Source organism: Aythya ferina (genome assembly GCF_964211825.1).
Source record: "Aythya ferina genome assembly, chromosome: 5".
In the NCBI taxonomy this organism is placed as follows: Eukaryota; Metazoa; Chordata; class Aves; order Anseriformes; family Anatidae; genus Aythya; species Aythya ferina.
Window position 1 is genome coordinate 56,435,759 of NC_140301.1, and position 15,173 is coordinate 56,450,931.

The 15,173-nt window shown below is 41.9% G+C and overlaps 1 protein-coding gene across 2 annotated transcripts in view; it reads right to left on the bottom strand.

Moving 5' to 3' along the window:
• AKT1 (AKT serine/threonine kinase 1) overlaps positions 1–15,173 on the bottom strand; it is a 72,155-nt gene that overhangs the window by 15,287 nt on the left and 41,695 nt on the right. For both annotated transcript variants that reach the window (XM_084520293.1, XM_084520294.1), the window contains exons 4-10: positions 12,718–12,829; positions 9,738–9,885; positions 7,887–8,018; positions 7,677–7,742; positions 5,911–5,979; positions 5,061–5,186; positions 3,682–3,810 (exon numbers count right to left, since the gene is read on the bottom strand). In XM_084520293.1, the coding sequence (XP_084376419.1) occupies positions 3,682–3,810; positions 5,061–5,186; positions 5,911–5,979; positions 7,677–7,742; positions 7,887–8,018; positions 9,738–9,885; positions 12,718–12,829 (782 nt within the window). The remainder of the gene's footprint in view (positions 1–3,681; positions 3,811–5,060; positions 5,187–5,910; positions 5,980–7,676; positions 7,743–7,886; positions 8,019–9,737; positions 9,886–12,717; positions 12,830–15,173) is intronic.

Here is a 15,173-nt window from a genome sequence, read left to right on the forward strand (position 1 = left end):
GAAATGACAGCCAGGCTGTCTTGAAATATTTCCCTTCCTCCCCCCTCCAGAGGGGACCACTTGCACACCAGCCCCAACACTTTGGGGTTGCACTTTCTAAGCAGAAAGTGTCGGGGGGCAAACTTCTCCCAGCTCTCAGAGCAGAAGGGGTGCAGCACAGGGCATTTTCCCTTTCCCCTGGGCATTTTCACCTAACAAATCCCTGGTTTGTGCATGGACCCGGGACCCAGCAGTGTCCTTTTTCCCTCCTGCTTGCTCCACAGAAGTGCTACCATACTTCATTTCTCATCTTCTCCATCGAAGGCTTTGTTGAGGAGGTAGGAGTGTTTCGTGCCCCGTGGAGTGGATGTGACAAGGACTTCTCCAGACTTTATGTCTCCTAAGCAGTTGTCTGTAGCTGACACCGACAGTCTCATATTCCAGACCCTGTCCTCAGGTTTTACTTGTCATCTTTAGTCTTTTCACAGGTCTGCACTAACAGCTTAGCATTGCCAAGAGTAAAACCACCAGCGCTCCTCCTTGCAGCAATGTACAGCTCGCGCAGCCACCGTGCACCAATTCAGCACCCTGTGCTCAAAATTAAAAGCGTAAAAGAGACAGCCAAAATCGACAGCTTTCCCTTTAACAAGAGCAGGATCCGAACCTCCAACAAACATTCAGAGAGGTTTTGCACACAAAAAAGGAGACACTCCGCAACAACCCTTTGCGCTCTGCCTCTCTGTCTTCGCTAATTATTCCCCTTAATTATCCGGACGAGGGAAAGGGCCTGCAGTAAAACTCCGAAGGCTGCCAGGTATTGGATTACCCGGCGCTGGTCTATTTACAGCATCCCCTGCCGTATGATTCACACCAAACGACAGCTGGCTCTGCAGCTGCCCCGTGCGTCTATTCGGCCGACACAGCTGCCGGCCGGCCGGGATTCCAGGAGCCGGCCCCGTCCTTCCCGAGGCACCGCAGGAGATATTTGGGTGACAACGCCGCCCCGAGCCGCCCCCTCGCAGCCAGCGCTTCCTCCTCGTGCTGCCCGGCGCTTGGGTTTACCGAAAATAAATCAGTCACGGGGGCTCTGCCCGTTTATTTATTTATTTTTCATCTGCTGCAGGAGCTGCGTGACGAGAGGATTGGAAGGAAAAAAGCCACAAAGTGTGGCTGTGTGCAGAGTCAGCCCTACAGGTGCTTTCAAAAGACGTAAAATAATTCACACATTCTTTCAGTAAGGATGCTAAAACTGTTGCAACACAGATTGCTAACTACAGCTCTTTCCTGCACCTCCATTAATTCTACACAGAATAAACAAGCGCTTATTTCTTCAAAGTGCTCAGATTTGGCATTGCACAAAACAGAGCAATGGTTATTAAAAATATGCAATATCAGAGAAGGGATTACGCATATTCATGATTTATTGGGTATCTACTTTTGGGTAGACCTGTGCGGTGCCAGGAGTTGGACCTGATGATCCTTATGGGTCCCTTCCAAGTCGGGATATTCTATGATTCTATGATTGCAACACGCAGGACAAAAGGAACAAGGTCATTTCACTTCAGTTAAAGGCTGATCAATCCCTAACAAGCAGCTCCACGCTGCCGCGAGATGGAATTTGAAAGAGAAGGCACAACAGCTGTAAACATCACAGTCACTGATATATCCGACACATCAAAGTTGACACGGTTCAGTCACTGTCATCCATGCACAAGATTCCAATATGAACCTAAAAACAACTATGCAACAACTGTACAAACATGCTGCTATGCGGGACTCAAGTTACAGACACAGATAACGAGAACGAGACCCCTGCTTTTAAGGCTGCATGACCTTAAATGCACAGCGTATCGCTCACGCGCAATTTCCAGATTTTTTGCATGCTACCAACCAGATGACAAAAGCCTCCAGAATTTAACACTCCAGCTCGCAGATGGGATTTGCGAGTGAGGGAGAGAGCTGGGTTAATCAAAAGGATTTGTCCTTCAGGGTTTTGGATGAGCCAACTCATTGTAAATATGAAAAAAGAAAAATAACAGCAAGTAACGCTACCGACAGAACAACATAATGCCTGCACAGGGAATCCCCATATTCCAAGCTAAGAAAAAAACAAAACCAATATTTTTAATCACCTCATAAAATCCTTGGTGAAAAACTGAAGTTCAGCGATTGATTTTAAGGGGGAACCACCAAATAAAACCATATTTATGAATAATAAACACTCTTTGTCGTGCTGCTAATTACTCCCTGCATCAGTGCATCTCAAATCGCGGTGCACGGACCCCCATTTAGAAACACTGAAGACTCCCAGCGATCCATGGAGAGCTGGCAGCTAGCATGAGACTGGCTCCACCTCTTTGCTGCAAGCTACTTCGACAGGTGCCCACGTTCTTCATTATTATGAAGAGACTGGAGGCCCTTGAGAGCAGCTGGGAGTTTAAAAAAAAAACAACAAAAAACAAAAACACAAGAGCACACAACTGCTTCCACTGCCACCACCATGCAAACAGAGAGCTCGAACGTGCTGATGGGCAACGCCACCAGCTCTCCGCAGCAATACATGCATCCCTCCTCCACTTTGGCTTTGTACCTCTGCGCACTTTGACTAAAGAAAGGTTTGCAGCGCACAGATCTCCCACCTTGGAGCAGGGATACGTCCTGGGCGTGCCTGCAATGCATAATCTGCCAGCAGCCCAAGACTTGCTTCTGCCTGCGCTCCCAGCTGGATGGAAGCCTGTGTGCCAGGGGTAGCGAGGAGCTCACTCCGAGGCAGGAGCCCTTCTGCGGGGCACGGCGCGTTATTAGCTCAGGCTCGGTGCCCTGCTCCTACAGCGACTGCTTCCAGACAGCTCCGAGCGTGGGCAGAGAAAACGAGCGTCTGCCTGCAGAACGGCGTGTGTACATCTCCTCTATCACACGATTTCACTTTTGATCTGCCCTTAACTAACTCGCTGCTCGAACAGCACCTGCTGTGTGTTGCACAACTTTCCCGAAGGAGTATTTTCAGGATGGAAGTTAAAGAGTAAAATCCAAACGCGTGCTTGCATGGAAAAAATATTAGCACAGAAATCCCTCCAAAATGTATGTTTGGGGACTGGAGTCTTATGCTTGGATTTTTTTCCTCCAAAACAGAAAGTTTCAAATTAACCTTGAGAAACAACCTTGTGCACTTACAGCCATGAAGTAGTTGGCACTTCTAACATATACAATGCTAAACACTGAAAATAGAGCTCGTTCTGCCTTGCTGCTGGCCTCCTGAACACAGTTAACCTTACACCGTCTTCAAAAAGAATCAGTCAATACTTTTACTTCTTAGCCAAAGTTCTGTTGATAGCTTTCAAATAGTCCAATACAGAGCAAATAAATCACAAAAGGGTTACCAAGCCAGCGAGTAATATTTTAATGATTTATGAGTTGATTTTTTAAATTAGACTTCTGACACTAGAAGCAAGCACTGCTCCAGTAAAACGTACATATTCCCTGAAATGAAAATAAAACGCTATCCCATGTGAAAATTATCACACGTCTTCCTGGTGAAGGTATGTCCCAGAACATGATGAATAAAAGATATTCAGCACGTGTTATTATATCACAGCAGTACTGCATGAACACATTATGGCATAGGAATTGTTCTGTATTGCTACTGCTATCGTGGATGGAATTTAAGAATATGATTTATCATGAAAGTCAATGTAAACATACCTCTGGTGCAAGGTACTCTGGAGTGCCACAGAAAGTCTTCATTGTTGCTCCATCCTTTATGCCTTCTTTACACAGTCCAAAGTCTGTAATTTTTATGTGTCCATCTTTATCCAGCATAAGATTTTCCAGCTGAGAAGTCCAAATGAGGCACAGTATTAGAAAAAACGTGCATTGCTCCTGAGCAAGTCAATAAAAGACTCGAATTTCCGAAGATTACACTTCTGAAACGTGTTCTCACTGGAGTCAGAACTATAGCAGCTGCCAAAGCATGCATGATGTAAATACACATTTATATCACTTTCCTTAATTCTTTAGGGAGCATTAAGTAACTAATTTGCAGTCCTTGGGTAACCGATCATATATACAGCAAGAATACAGAATGTAAACATTGTAATTATGCTTCTAAAGTATTACCATCAACAGAACACCAGATTCTTTGTGAGGTGGAGTACTTATTACATTTTTTAAAAACTTCATCCCTGCTTTTACGCTAAGTGATTTTATAAAGCATTCTGTACCATTAAAGGATAGCAAATGAAGAAAGTAATTAAACGTAAGCTTAAAGAAGCATTTGCCAGAGATTTTTTATATGAGCATCACTTTATCTACCTACTCAGCGCTTGATACTCATCCTACTCTGCACCACTAATTTCTAACAAGGCCAACTATGTATGAAACAAAGGGCATTTTTAAAGGAATCATGGTGACAGGGAATACAAAATTGCAGCAGGAATTCCTAAGAACACTTTGAAATACGCTGAAAATATTACGTAGCATATTCAACTAGTATCACCTTATCCTCCCCTGAAAGCACATCTCAGAAAATAATTTTTGTTGTTGCATTACCCTCAAGAACATCCCCAGTTTGCCTGCCCTAAGATTTCTCGTTTGTTTCTTTTCCCAATCTGGTCACGAAACAAACAAGCAACTTGAACTTTACTCAATTTTCCAACTGCAAGCAGGTACTGCGAAGATAGTGCCGCACAGCACACTGCAAGGAAGCACATCATACGCAGCGTACGAATTTCCGTGCGTCTGATAAGACCCAATAATAAGAAGTCCAGGATTGTATTCCAGCATGTATAAAGCCAGCAAGGCTGCTCTTGGAACATATGCAGTCAGGTGAAAATGTAATCCACGCTGCTTAGTATCCCTTCGTATTCTGAAACACCACTAGTGTCCTGATAGATGCGTTATACAAGCGCTTAGACGATAAAAGTGTTTAAACATTCTGTAAAGCCAAGCCCAACAGCTGCAATAACTGTTATGTTAAAGTTCAGTCAGAACAGGCTTTCTTACAGCTGAGGCTAATTTGCTTTTGTGACTAAGAAAGAGAAAGCCCAAACTCCAAAAGCCTGTGAAATTGTTTTTCTACATACCTTCAAATCTCTATAAACCACATTCTTCTCTGAATGCAGGTAATCCAATGCTGAAACAATCTCAGCTCCATAAAACCGAGCCCGGTCTTCAGAAAAGACACGCTCTCTTGACAGATGGAAAAACAACTACAAGAACAATAATTTGTTGCATTTAGATTGCATGCATTTCTGAGTTATGTATAACACTTCTCAAGCCATCCCGCTCGGAATCCAATGTTACCTAAGAGAAAACTCCTTCCCATCCACACTCAGCTGTGCTCCCAAATGTTTTTAAAAACCATCATAAAGTAAACAACCAGGCAATTATAATTCATATTCACAGATGTACGCTGATCACCAGTTTGATTGCTACACGTTCTTGTACATATAGGAAATAAAACTTCCTTTTAATTGAACTACAATTAGATATTAAAACTAACTTAATGCATGATTTAGAGAAATGTTGATATTTCATCATTTCCTTTTTAACATCTTAGTACCTTTCCTTCTTCGCTGTGTTTCTACCTCTCTCTCCAAAGTAACACATGCTCAGAAAATTCTTTAAAAAGTGTTTTAACCTGTCTGAAGAACAACTAGAAAGCAACTTATTTTTCTGAACTACTAAATGTCAGCTTACAATATGTTGCTGTTGTGTAAAATACAAACCTACACCCAAAATCTGTATTCTCTAAAAACGGAGTGAAGAAATTAGTCTTAGTTCTTAGCATTAGTTAAAACTGCGAACAGCTCTGTTTAACTGGGACAGCTTGGATGCACTAGAAATCGAGACACGGACTGTAGCTAAGTAATGCCAAACAGATTTAGAAGCAGGACAGGAAAATCCTAAAGCATTAAACTGTATTTCCCTTACCTCCCCTCCATTGGCATACTCCATCACAAAACACAAGCGATCATGTGTCTGAAAGGAATACTTTAAAGCCTGAAACAGATTTAAACAAAAACTCAGAAGAAAGATCACAATAACTGTTATAAAAAAACATTTTGAGTAAGTTTTCCAAAACACAGACAGATGTAAAATTTGTATTTTAGTGGACTTTTTGTTCTTGGCTGTCATATAATATTTGCATTTTCTTGTTGCAGCTGATCTATTGCCAATTTATTTTAAGAAATATCTTTAATACATTAAACCAATCCCTTGCAGAAGCTATTAGCAATGCCTATAATGCTGTGAAACAAAGTTCTGACCCATTACAATGGCACAAAATGTACTGAAAGTGGCACTGAAGTATCCTCCCCCGGCCACAAGCTCCCACAGTCTGATCTTGCATCAGGAGGCCACAACCAAAAAAAAAAACAACAACCCACCCAAAAGCACAAGGTTTTGCCATAGTGGCTGTCAAGTCCACTTGTTTGAAACAAGGAGCTTACAAGCACCAGTCCCCTGGTCTCTGCCCCGCTCACTGCAACTGCTCACTGTTGACAGCCTGCCAGGGGATTGAGCAATGCTGTCAATATCCATTTGTGAGCAATTCACAAAACCAGACAGAGGGTGTGATGGAGTGTCACAAGGTGCCTCTGTACAGCCCTGTCATGTGTATTCCTGCAGCAAGAGTAACACCAGCTTGTTTGCCACAGTCTTAAGTTTCTTGGTCATATCCCAGTCTGACAGCTGACTTAAGACAGCCCTTGGTTTGGATATTTAAGTTTATGAAAGCATTAAGAAAATACCACACAGAATATCATTATCTTCATTATTATGGAAAGTATTTTTAAAGCTGATGTGTTTTTGCAAAGAAAGGGACAAACAGGTTTCAGGCCTGTCAAAAAACATTTACTGATTATACCCAATTCAGCCAATATTTACTTCCAGAGGCCACACTTGAAAAGTCTAAATTCCAGTTAAATTCTTGCGTACCTGGAAAAAGGAAACCACCAGGACACTACACAGGTCTCTTAGGGGGCTGACGAGGTTGGAAATGATTCAGAACCAACTTATAACGAATGTTACAAACAAAATCTTGAGGTAGAAATTGGGTATCTGAAGTCAACCCTGAGAGACTGTTGGTGCTGGAGGTCTAAAAAGGCTATACTATCATGTTACAGTTAGCCAATATAAAGGCTGAATGAGGCATGGGTATTACTCTCCTCTATCTGCCTGCCAGTGTGCTTCCATCTCTATACTTCAGCAGATACTACCAGAGCTCTGATTCCACAGTAAATCTGCTTCTGGGAACAGTAAAAGAGATTTTTTAAAAAGAAATATATTTATATTTTATTTTATTTTCCCCTACTCTGCTGAACTTATTTGTCACAAGGTCAGGGTCACCCTGATCTCTGCCTCGAGGAGGACACCAAGCACTTGGAGGCCAGGGAAAGCAAATACTTCTCTCTCTCAAGAGATGGCAAACTGTTACACGGGTGAGCCATAAAACCAAACCACACCCCGAGACACTACAAGAAGTCTCTGATTTCAAGAGGTACTTAGGACCTGCTCTGCAAGAATGAGAGGACTCAGAAAAGCATTTTAATTTGTGCTTCCCAAAAATGGACGCACAGAAAAATACACACCCACTCCAAAAACACAGATCTCAGATGCATTATATGAATAACAAAAAATAAGGAAAGTCTTGGTTGTCACGATGTCAAGTTCCACTCAACGGAGGGAGAAATACGTACTGTTAGGAACGGATGCCGCGAGTTCTGCAAAACACGGTTTTCTGTCAGCGTGTGTGCTACTTCATCCTGAAACACAATCAGAAGGAAATCACCCAAGTGATTCCCCAGATTAGGGGATGCATTTCAAGCAATTATTTACAAGTGCTCAGAGCATCCTTGCTATTCCTTTCCAGAAGGCTGTACATATTTCCAAGTTTCCCATCCACTCACCTTTGCTACAATAACTTCCTTCTTCAGAATTTTCATGGCATAATACCGTCCGGTTGCTTTTTCTTTAACTAAAATGACCTTTCCAAAAGTGCCTTTTCCCAGTAGCTTTAGGTATTCAAATTCATTCATGGTCTGTTAATGAAACCGATAAACAAAAACTGAATTACATTAACTACCAACAAGTATATCAGACCACAATTTCTCATTTGTGGGAGAATACTGTGCATTTTTATTTTATTTTTTTTTTTTTAACCCTTTTGCTTAGTAGAATTCAGAAGCAGAAATGATTCTGCCATAAAAATGGGTACCAGTACGCTTCCCAAAGATAATCAATCAAACTATTTAGGGAAAACCATAACCAACCACCAACAGAAAATTCATTCACATGACTCATTCAATGTTCAATTGTGCTAATACCACTCCATGTATTAGCATCACTCCACAGACATTTTGACCACTTTGTCAGTGTAGAGGTTCACTAAAGTTGTATGTTGCTCTGAATTTAGGGACTGAATTCATACCCTTTTTCTGATGTTCCCCATGTTTCTAGGGGATTCACTTTCTTGTGTTTCAATGAATGGCACCAAAACCCACAGAGAAAACAACTGCTTCATGCATTAGCTACTCTCTCTTACTTGTTTTGCCATTACGGAAAATGCTGGGGAAATTGGAATGTGCTGCAGGCCAAGGACAGTCTCTTACAGCACCAATGACCATTGCCAACATAGCAGTAATACGACTTGAACAGCCAAAGGCTACTGGAGCCTCTGTTGGGGAAAACTTCCAAGATGTTCTCAATAGCAAACTTTCTCCATATTCTTCCCTACAGCTGGCTGAGGAGACTTGCTGTTAATTGTTCAATACAGTGGATGTCAGGACCGCAATAATCACTTTGATTATCCTCACTAAAATGCCCAGGGAGAGACAGTCACTGTCTCAGAAGAATGTGCCTCAGAAATCTGACCAAGGAGGTTGTGGTTCTTGCATTTCTATTAGGAGCTGCTCAGCAAGAGTAGTATCTGCTCCGTCAAGGACACAAAAGGCAGCTACGATTTACAGTGACACGTAAGTAGCCACCCACATCAGTATAAAGCCAACAACACGACACAAGGCTGGCAGACATACTTAGCGATCACATAATGACTTATTTTCTTTAAAAATGTCATCAGCTTTCCCAAAACTGAAGCAAAGTTATGAAAGGAAATGGAAATGATAATAGTGAGATAAAATAGTGAGATGGGAAAGCCAAATAGGAGGCAATGAGAGGATAGAACTAGAGGACTGGAGGCTGAAGAGATTGAAAGGAGATACGTAAAAGGGCAGAGATCTATACTGGCACACACTCCCCTTACACAAGGCCACTCAGTCAATGCTGTGCGCAATGCAAAAACCCAAGCTGCAGGAACACTATGGACAGACACCCCAGTGGCTGTCTGGGATTAGGCTAGGTCCTTAATCCAGAGCAATGAAACCCCCTGGCCCCACCTCAATTCCTGCAAATTCACTCGTGCATCTTTGCACTAGCCTATGACGACACAGCAGACAGAAATAGAGGTTACACATACTCAAGGTCCAGCAGGAAATATGATTTCATTGTCTGTACTGCAGGAAATTAAGCAAACTGCTTCCAGACCTGAGCTGGCCTTGGAAATCCTGCAGTGCATCCCAGTTGAGAACTCTGGTGGACCCAGCCAGGCTTTGATCCATACCTGCTCACCTCAGACAACCTTTTCATCCAGAAGCCACATCTACAACTGTGTAATTGTTAGAGGAACAGACAGGCCTTGATTGCTGCTTCTCGTCTACATTCAAGATCTAAAATTTAGTGTTTTTCCTGCCATGCTCACTTACCACTTTGTGTTTTGGTTTTGTCATAGAAACCTCCATTTCTTCAGCACCTGAATTATCACTGGGAGAGCCAGATCTGAAATCCATCATCTCTTCCTCCTGTTTCTTGAGGCTGTCTGCTACAGTTTGAATGGCTTTCGTCCATTCTTCCCTGGCAAAATGTAAGCAATGACATTTGTTATTTGTGTCTTCAGATTACTGTCTGCCATAGCAAGGGTCTCTGAGGAAAACTGAGCAACCAATGCTCTAAAATGAATCAATGCCATGTACACTGAGTTTTGTGTTTTCAAGTACTGCAAAAATACATTTTAAGAGCACTTCTAGCCTATATCTTTATTAATCATACTAGAAACCAGACAACTGAAGTCCCCACAGTCCATACACAACATAAGGCTCTTCAGCAATTTCTAATACCCAGTCAGGCATCAGGTCAAGATGTGACCTAGTGATACAGAGATTTACATAACAAATACAGACTCGCCAAGACCAAAAAGCAAAAGGCTCTCATGCAGCACCAAGCAATTAAACACCGTTTTTCCATTCCTATGGTGCACTGGAAACACATATTTAACTGCTGGGGGCACTACGCCTCCTCTTCACACACACATCCCAAATTTTAATGCCAAGGAATGCTCTAGGAGAAGTTTTTAAAGCCCAGGATACTTAGATAATTCATCTCTTGCAGAGATGATGCCAGAGCTACAGCAGTTCTTGTGTAAAGCTTAGCAGCACATCAGTAAAAACAGCAATATTTTATCTTAGCCATAGGTCTTGGTTACAAGAAAGTTTCCACAGTGGTTTCAGCAGTGGGTGCTCTAATACTGACCCCTTTGAATTCTATGCAGACCCCTTCCACTCCACTGAATTTGGGGAGGTTTCACACCTTTGGAAACTATTGAAGTGAAAGTTCTTGGCCTTCGCTTTCTTTCACTGCAAGTTTATTTAACATAAAACATGCAACTCAATGTCTTACAGGTTTTCGGGAAGAGCTTTAAGGCATACAGGGGCTAAACAAATGTGGATTTACTGCATTTTACTGTCTGTAAAACTGCGACTACAGCAGGAACACAAGCAGCCAAAGCTGAACAACTCCATGCACAATCTGCAACATAGTAAAGAAGCCATGCCATCCTTATCAATGTTAAACTTCTCACTGGTACTCTGAAATTATACAGCGAAGTATCAGCTTAAGAAAATAAAATCATATCTGAGCATCTGAATTGCAGTCAGTGTTGGGTGCAAAATAGAGAAACATTGCACCAAGGAAGCAAAGTCCATGGGAAAAATTACCTGATACAGTTTTCTAATAAAAGCTAGACCAATTCCACATAAGGTCTTTTATGTCCTGTTCAGGTTTTATTTTAGATTATGTCCAATTGAAGCAGTATTAATTTCCATATTACAGATACGGAAGATATCTAAGGAAGATTACCTCCATATTATCTCCAAAAGAGCAGAAAGACAGCTGTACAGAATTACCATTTTGGGGTTAAGGAACAAACAAATGACCTATTCACTTCCTTCAGCTAACATTCACCTGTACCATCTGCTTCAAAAGGCTGGTCTTCATATACTATTCAGCTCTGTCTTGGGACAGCAAGGTAATGCTAAATGTAGGAATAGTTTCCAAACATTTTCCTGTGCTTCCAGCAGAAGCTTTTTTCATTTAACATCACAAACACATTCATTTATTTACCAGCCATTTTTATTATTCAGAACCATTACAGAAAGCCACAGGCTACCTTCACATCTGTTTCAAGATTTATTGCTGACTTGGTTGAGATCGTGGCCCTCCTGAAGTAGACAGATCTCCGATTCCTGGGATACCAGAATTTCACCCTCAGCTTTACATCTCAAGTGTGTACAACAGAGGTGACTAACGCTCCAAGCCCTGAAGTGTCACAAAGCTGACTTAATTGGCTAGGAGGAAACAAAACAAAACCAGAACACAATCCTCCCCCAAGTGGAAACTGTTATTCACTCATTTTAGGGTCACTGACTGCAAAGCTACGAAATGAAACAAGGACCAGTTTATTTTTCTTTGCTTTAATTTGATTTCACCTGCTTCTGAACACTGTAATAGAATAAAAAGCAGTAAATAGAAACCATCTAACTCAGTGCACACACAAACTGTAATAGAAAAAAGCAAAGAATATTAAGTAGAATTTGCTGATCTTAAAAACAAACATGTGCCAGTATCATATATAGGGAGGACCACAGTTTTAAAATATCCCTTCCCCTAGGGCAATGATACTGGAATAATTTAAGTTCAGTTCCTGAAGAGCAAGTAAATATTTAAATACGCTGTAGTTGTAGAGTAGCTGTGCTGGAAAACTCTTCTCTCAGGAGGTAAGAGATCAATTCTCCAATGATGAGAGCACAGGATGCGCGCTCTTAGCTTTGTTTCCTAACAGCTGAAACAGAAATCTGCACCTGCAGCAGATAACTATCACCTTTATTATCTAATTTGCATAAAACATTAGCAATCAGCAGTGATACTACTGACTTTTTTTTCCTTTAAAAACAAGGTGTCTAAAAAGACTTTAAGAGGTCAGCATTTTGATACAACTCAATTTTGCCTGAATCTCTTTCACTTCTGCTCATCCTTCCAGAAACTCCCAGGTCAGAAACCCTTTATTCCACATAGCAGAAAATTTCCAGTGAGAAATGAAGCCTAACTTTCCAGAAATAACTACCTGTGTGCTGGTACAGACACGCACCTGTGCTTTTTGGATGCCCAAACCAACAACGCTTCATTTACAGACACCGTTCAAAATCCACTCCCTGAGAAGTCAACCTCCCTTTAAGGCACCTTTTATACTGGAACAGGCAATAAAATTGGGACACTCAAAAATTCTCTGTCACTTTTCAGTCTAGACGTACATCACCTTGTAAGAGCTTGAGCAAAGGGCTTGCTATTAATGCTGAACGCTTGCATCTGCTTTTGTGAGTAGTTTATGTATTAAATATGAATGAAACATACCGCTCCTCTGGAGTCTCCACATGAAATGTTCTTTCAATTACTGTGGTCCACTGGAGGCATCTAATGATAAATGTGTTTGGTTTAGGTCGTTCTGTCTTCATCAGCTGGCACTCTACCACAATCAAGGAAGAAAGAGTCATGGTACATAAGCAGGTTTAAATAATCATTTGTCTTTATTCTTATCTAGCAAACTGTTGCAATTAATCAGCCATAGAAATCTCTGTAAGTACTTCTTTAGGCGACGTGAAACAATTTACTGTGTTGATGAAACCAATAAATAGCTTGAGAGATAGTCATCTAAGCAGCACCGAAATCAAATTCTGCTTAGAAAGGGTCCACATTTGGTTGGCCAGAGATGTAAGTAGAAATGTGATGTGATGATACAGAAGCCATTCAGGCTCAGGTCCGATGCTCCAAAGGTCACCCAGAGCAGAACACATGGACAAAGTCAGCTGATAATGCGGCATTTACAGCCACTGAAATTAAAGCCGAGCCTCCGCATTCCCTCCCTCCGACTTTCCTGTCATAAAATCCTGTCCTGGGCTCTCAAGGAGTTGCTGGAGAGCGTATTTGGTCATTTTTCTGGGACCTGACGAAGATTAGACTCTGTCAGAAAGCATTTCCAGCCCTCAAACACTAGAGGGAACATCAAACTGCAGAGGCACACCCCAGAAAAGACCCCATCCCAAACGCCGCCGGGACAGCTGCCACTCGGATGCCGGATGGACACACAGCCAACAGTCCACAGCCCTGCCAGTGAATACCACCCAAAAACTCCAAGGAGACTGGCCACACTCAGAAACACCACCTTCTTCATAAGAAAATACTCTCGAGAGGAGAGCATGAATTTTGTTTTTAGGAAAAAATATCACACCTACTGTTCTAAACTTCATAGGACGAAGCATTCATAGGATGAAGCATGTGATGAGCATTTATCCTTCAAATCTCGGCCTGAACCAGGCACCTGACAAAGGGTACATTAGCTACAGAGCAACCAAAACACCACCCCAAAGTCAATGAAGTGATAACAGAAGCCGAACCATCACATTTCCCAGAAATATATTAATAGAAACTCCAATGCTAATTAAACAGCTCCTGCTAAAGCAAACTCAAAATAGTGAGTGGAGGAGGAAAAAAAAAAAAAAAAAAGGAGGAAGAACCATTTGTCCATTAAACTCCTTTTCTTGCAGCTACCGAGCCCCCAAGTTCACTGTTACTTGGCCTTCAGGTTCCAAACCAACTTCCAACCAAGGAAGGCTCCATAAAGGCAAGGAGAAATTTCTGCTTGCCCCCAGAGCTACGAACACACTCCACGTTTAACAAGATGAATTCAAGGACAGGATCTGCCCGGAATAACAGCCCATATTAGTAAGGCTACGCTGGTGTCGTGAGGTTAATTTTATTACTGTGAAAATGTAGAGTGCTCAGTTTTAAATTCAAGCTCTTAATTAGCACCAAGATAAAATATTTACTGCCAGTGTTTTTGGGTGCTGTATTTTTGGCAATGTATTTCATGCCTCATTTGCTGCTGGAGTTATAAGCTTTACAATGAGTAACTTTGCATTTTTCATGACAAGAAAATCTAATTTTTCTTTAATAGCACGCTGAGGTTACACCGCATCCTACTAAAGCACCGCAATTAGATAAGGGAAAGTTTATTAATGAGTCATGAAAAGGTTTTAGTGTGATAAACGGCACTCCTTTAGTCACCGAGATTAAAGAACCTCCACGAGCCGAGGCGGCCGGGCCTTTGCAGGCCCAGCAGCCCCAGCAGCCTCTGTCCTCCTTTGCAGGACAGCAATTAATGCTGGGCGCAACTGCAGGGGCTGGCACACAGCTGTAAGCCCAGTTCTGAGAAATTTAACTCAAGAGATCTCATTCCTGCTCCAAGAAATGCCACCTTAGCCTAGCTGGTCTTCATTTTTTTTAATGTTATATCTCCCACTTTTGCCTGCCTGCCTAACACAACTAGATTACGGCTGGGGTTGTCCTCTGTGAACCTGCACAATGCAGCCACAACAGACACCGAATGTGGCTGCAGACTCACATACAGAAGAAAATGGGGCTATTTCTAATCTTCTGTGAACACAGAACTGTTCCCCTTTACTTATCCAGAAGTACAACGTTACGAAGAAATAAACGGAGAGGTTTTGTTTACTTTTTTAAGCAGCCTCTAGCTGCACATTTCATACCTCAGAATAAATACTCTGAAGTAGCAGCATGATATTTGAACCAACCACGAGCTCCAAACTTTAACCATTTAATTTCAGCAAAATAAACCACAGGAGGCATTTTCTGTCATGGAAGGGGACCAAATAAATCTCACCGCTTTTCCCCTAAATCAGCACTGTCCATCGATATTTGTTAAGCTTGCTGATCCAGCAATCTTTAAGGCATACAGCAAGACGAATAATAGAGATTTGTCAGTTAATAACCACTATAATTCAAGTATGTCA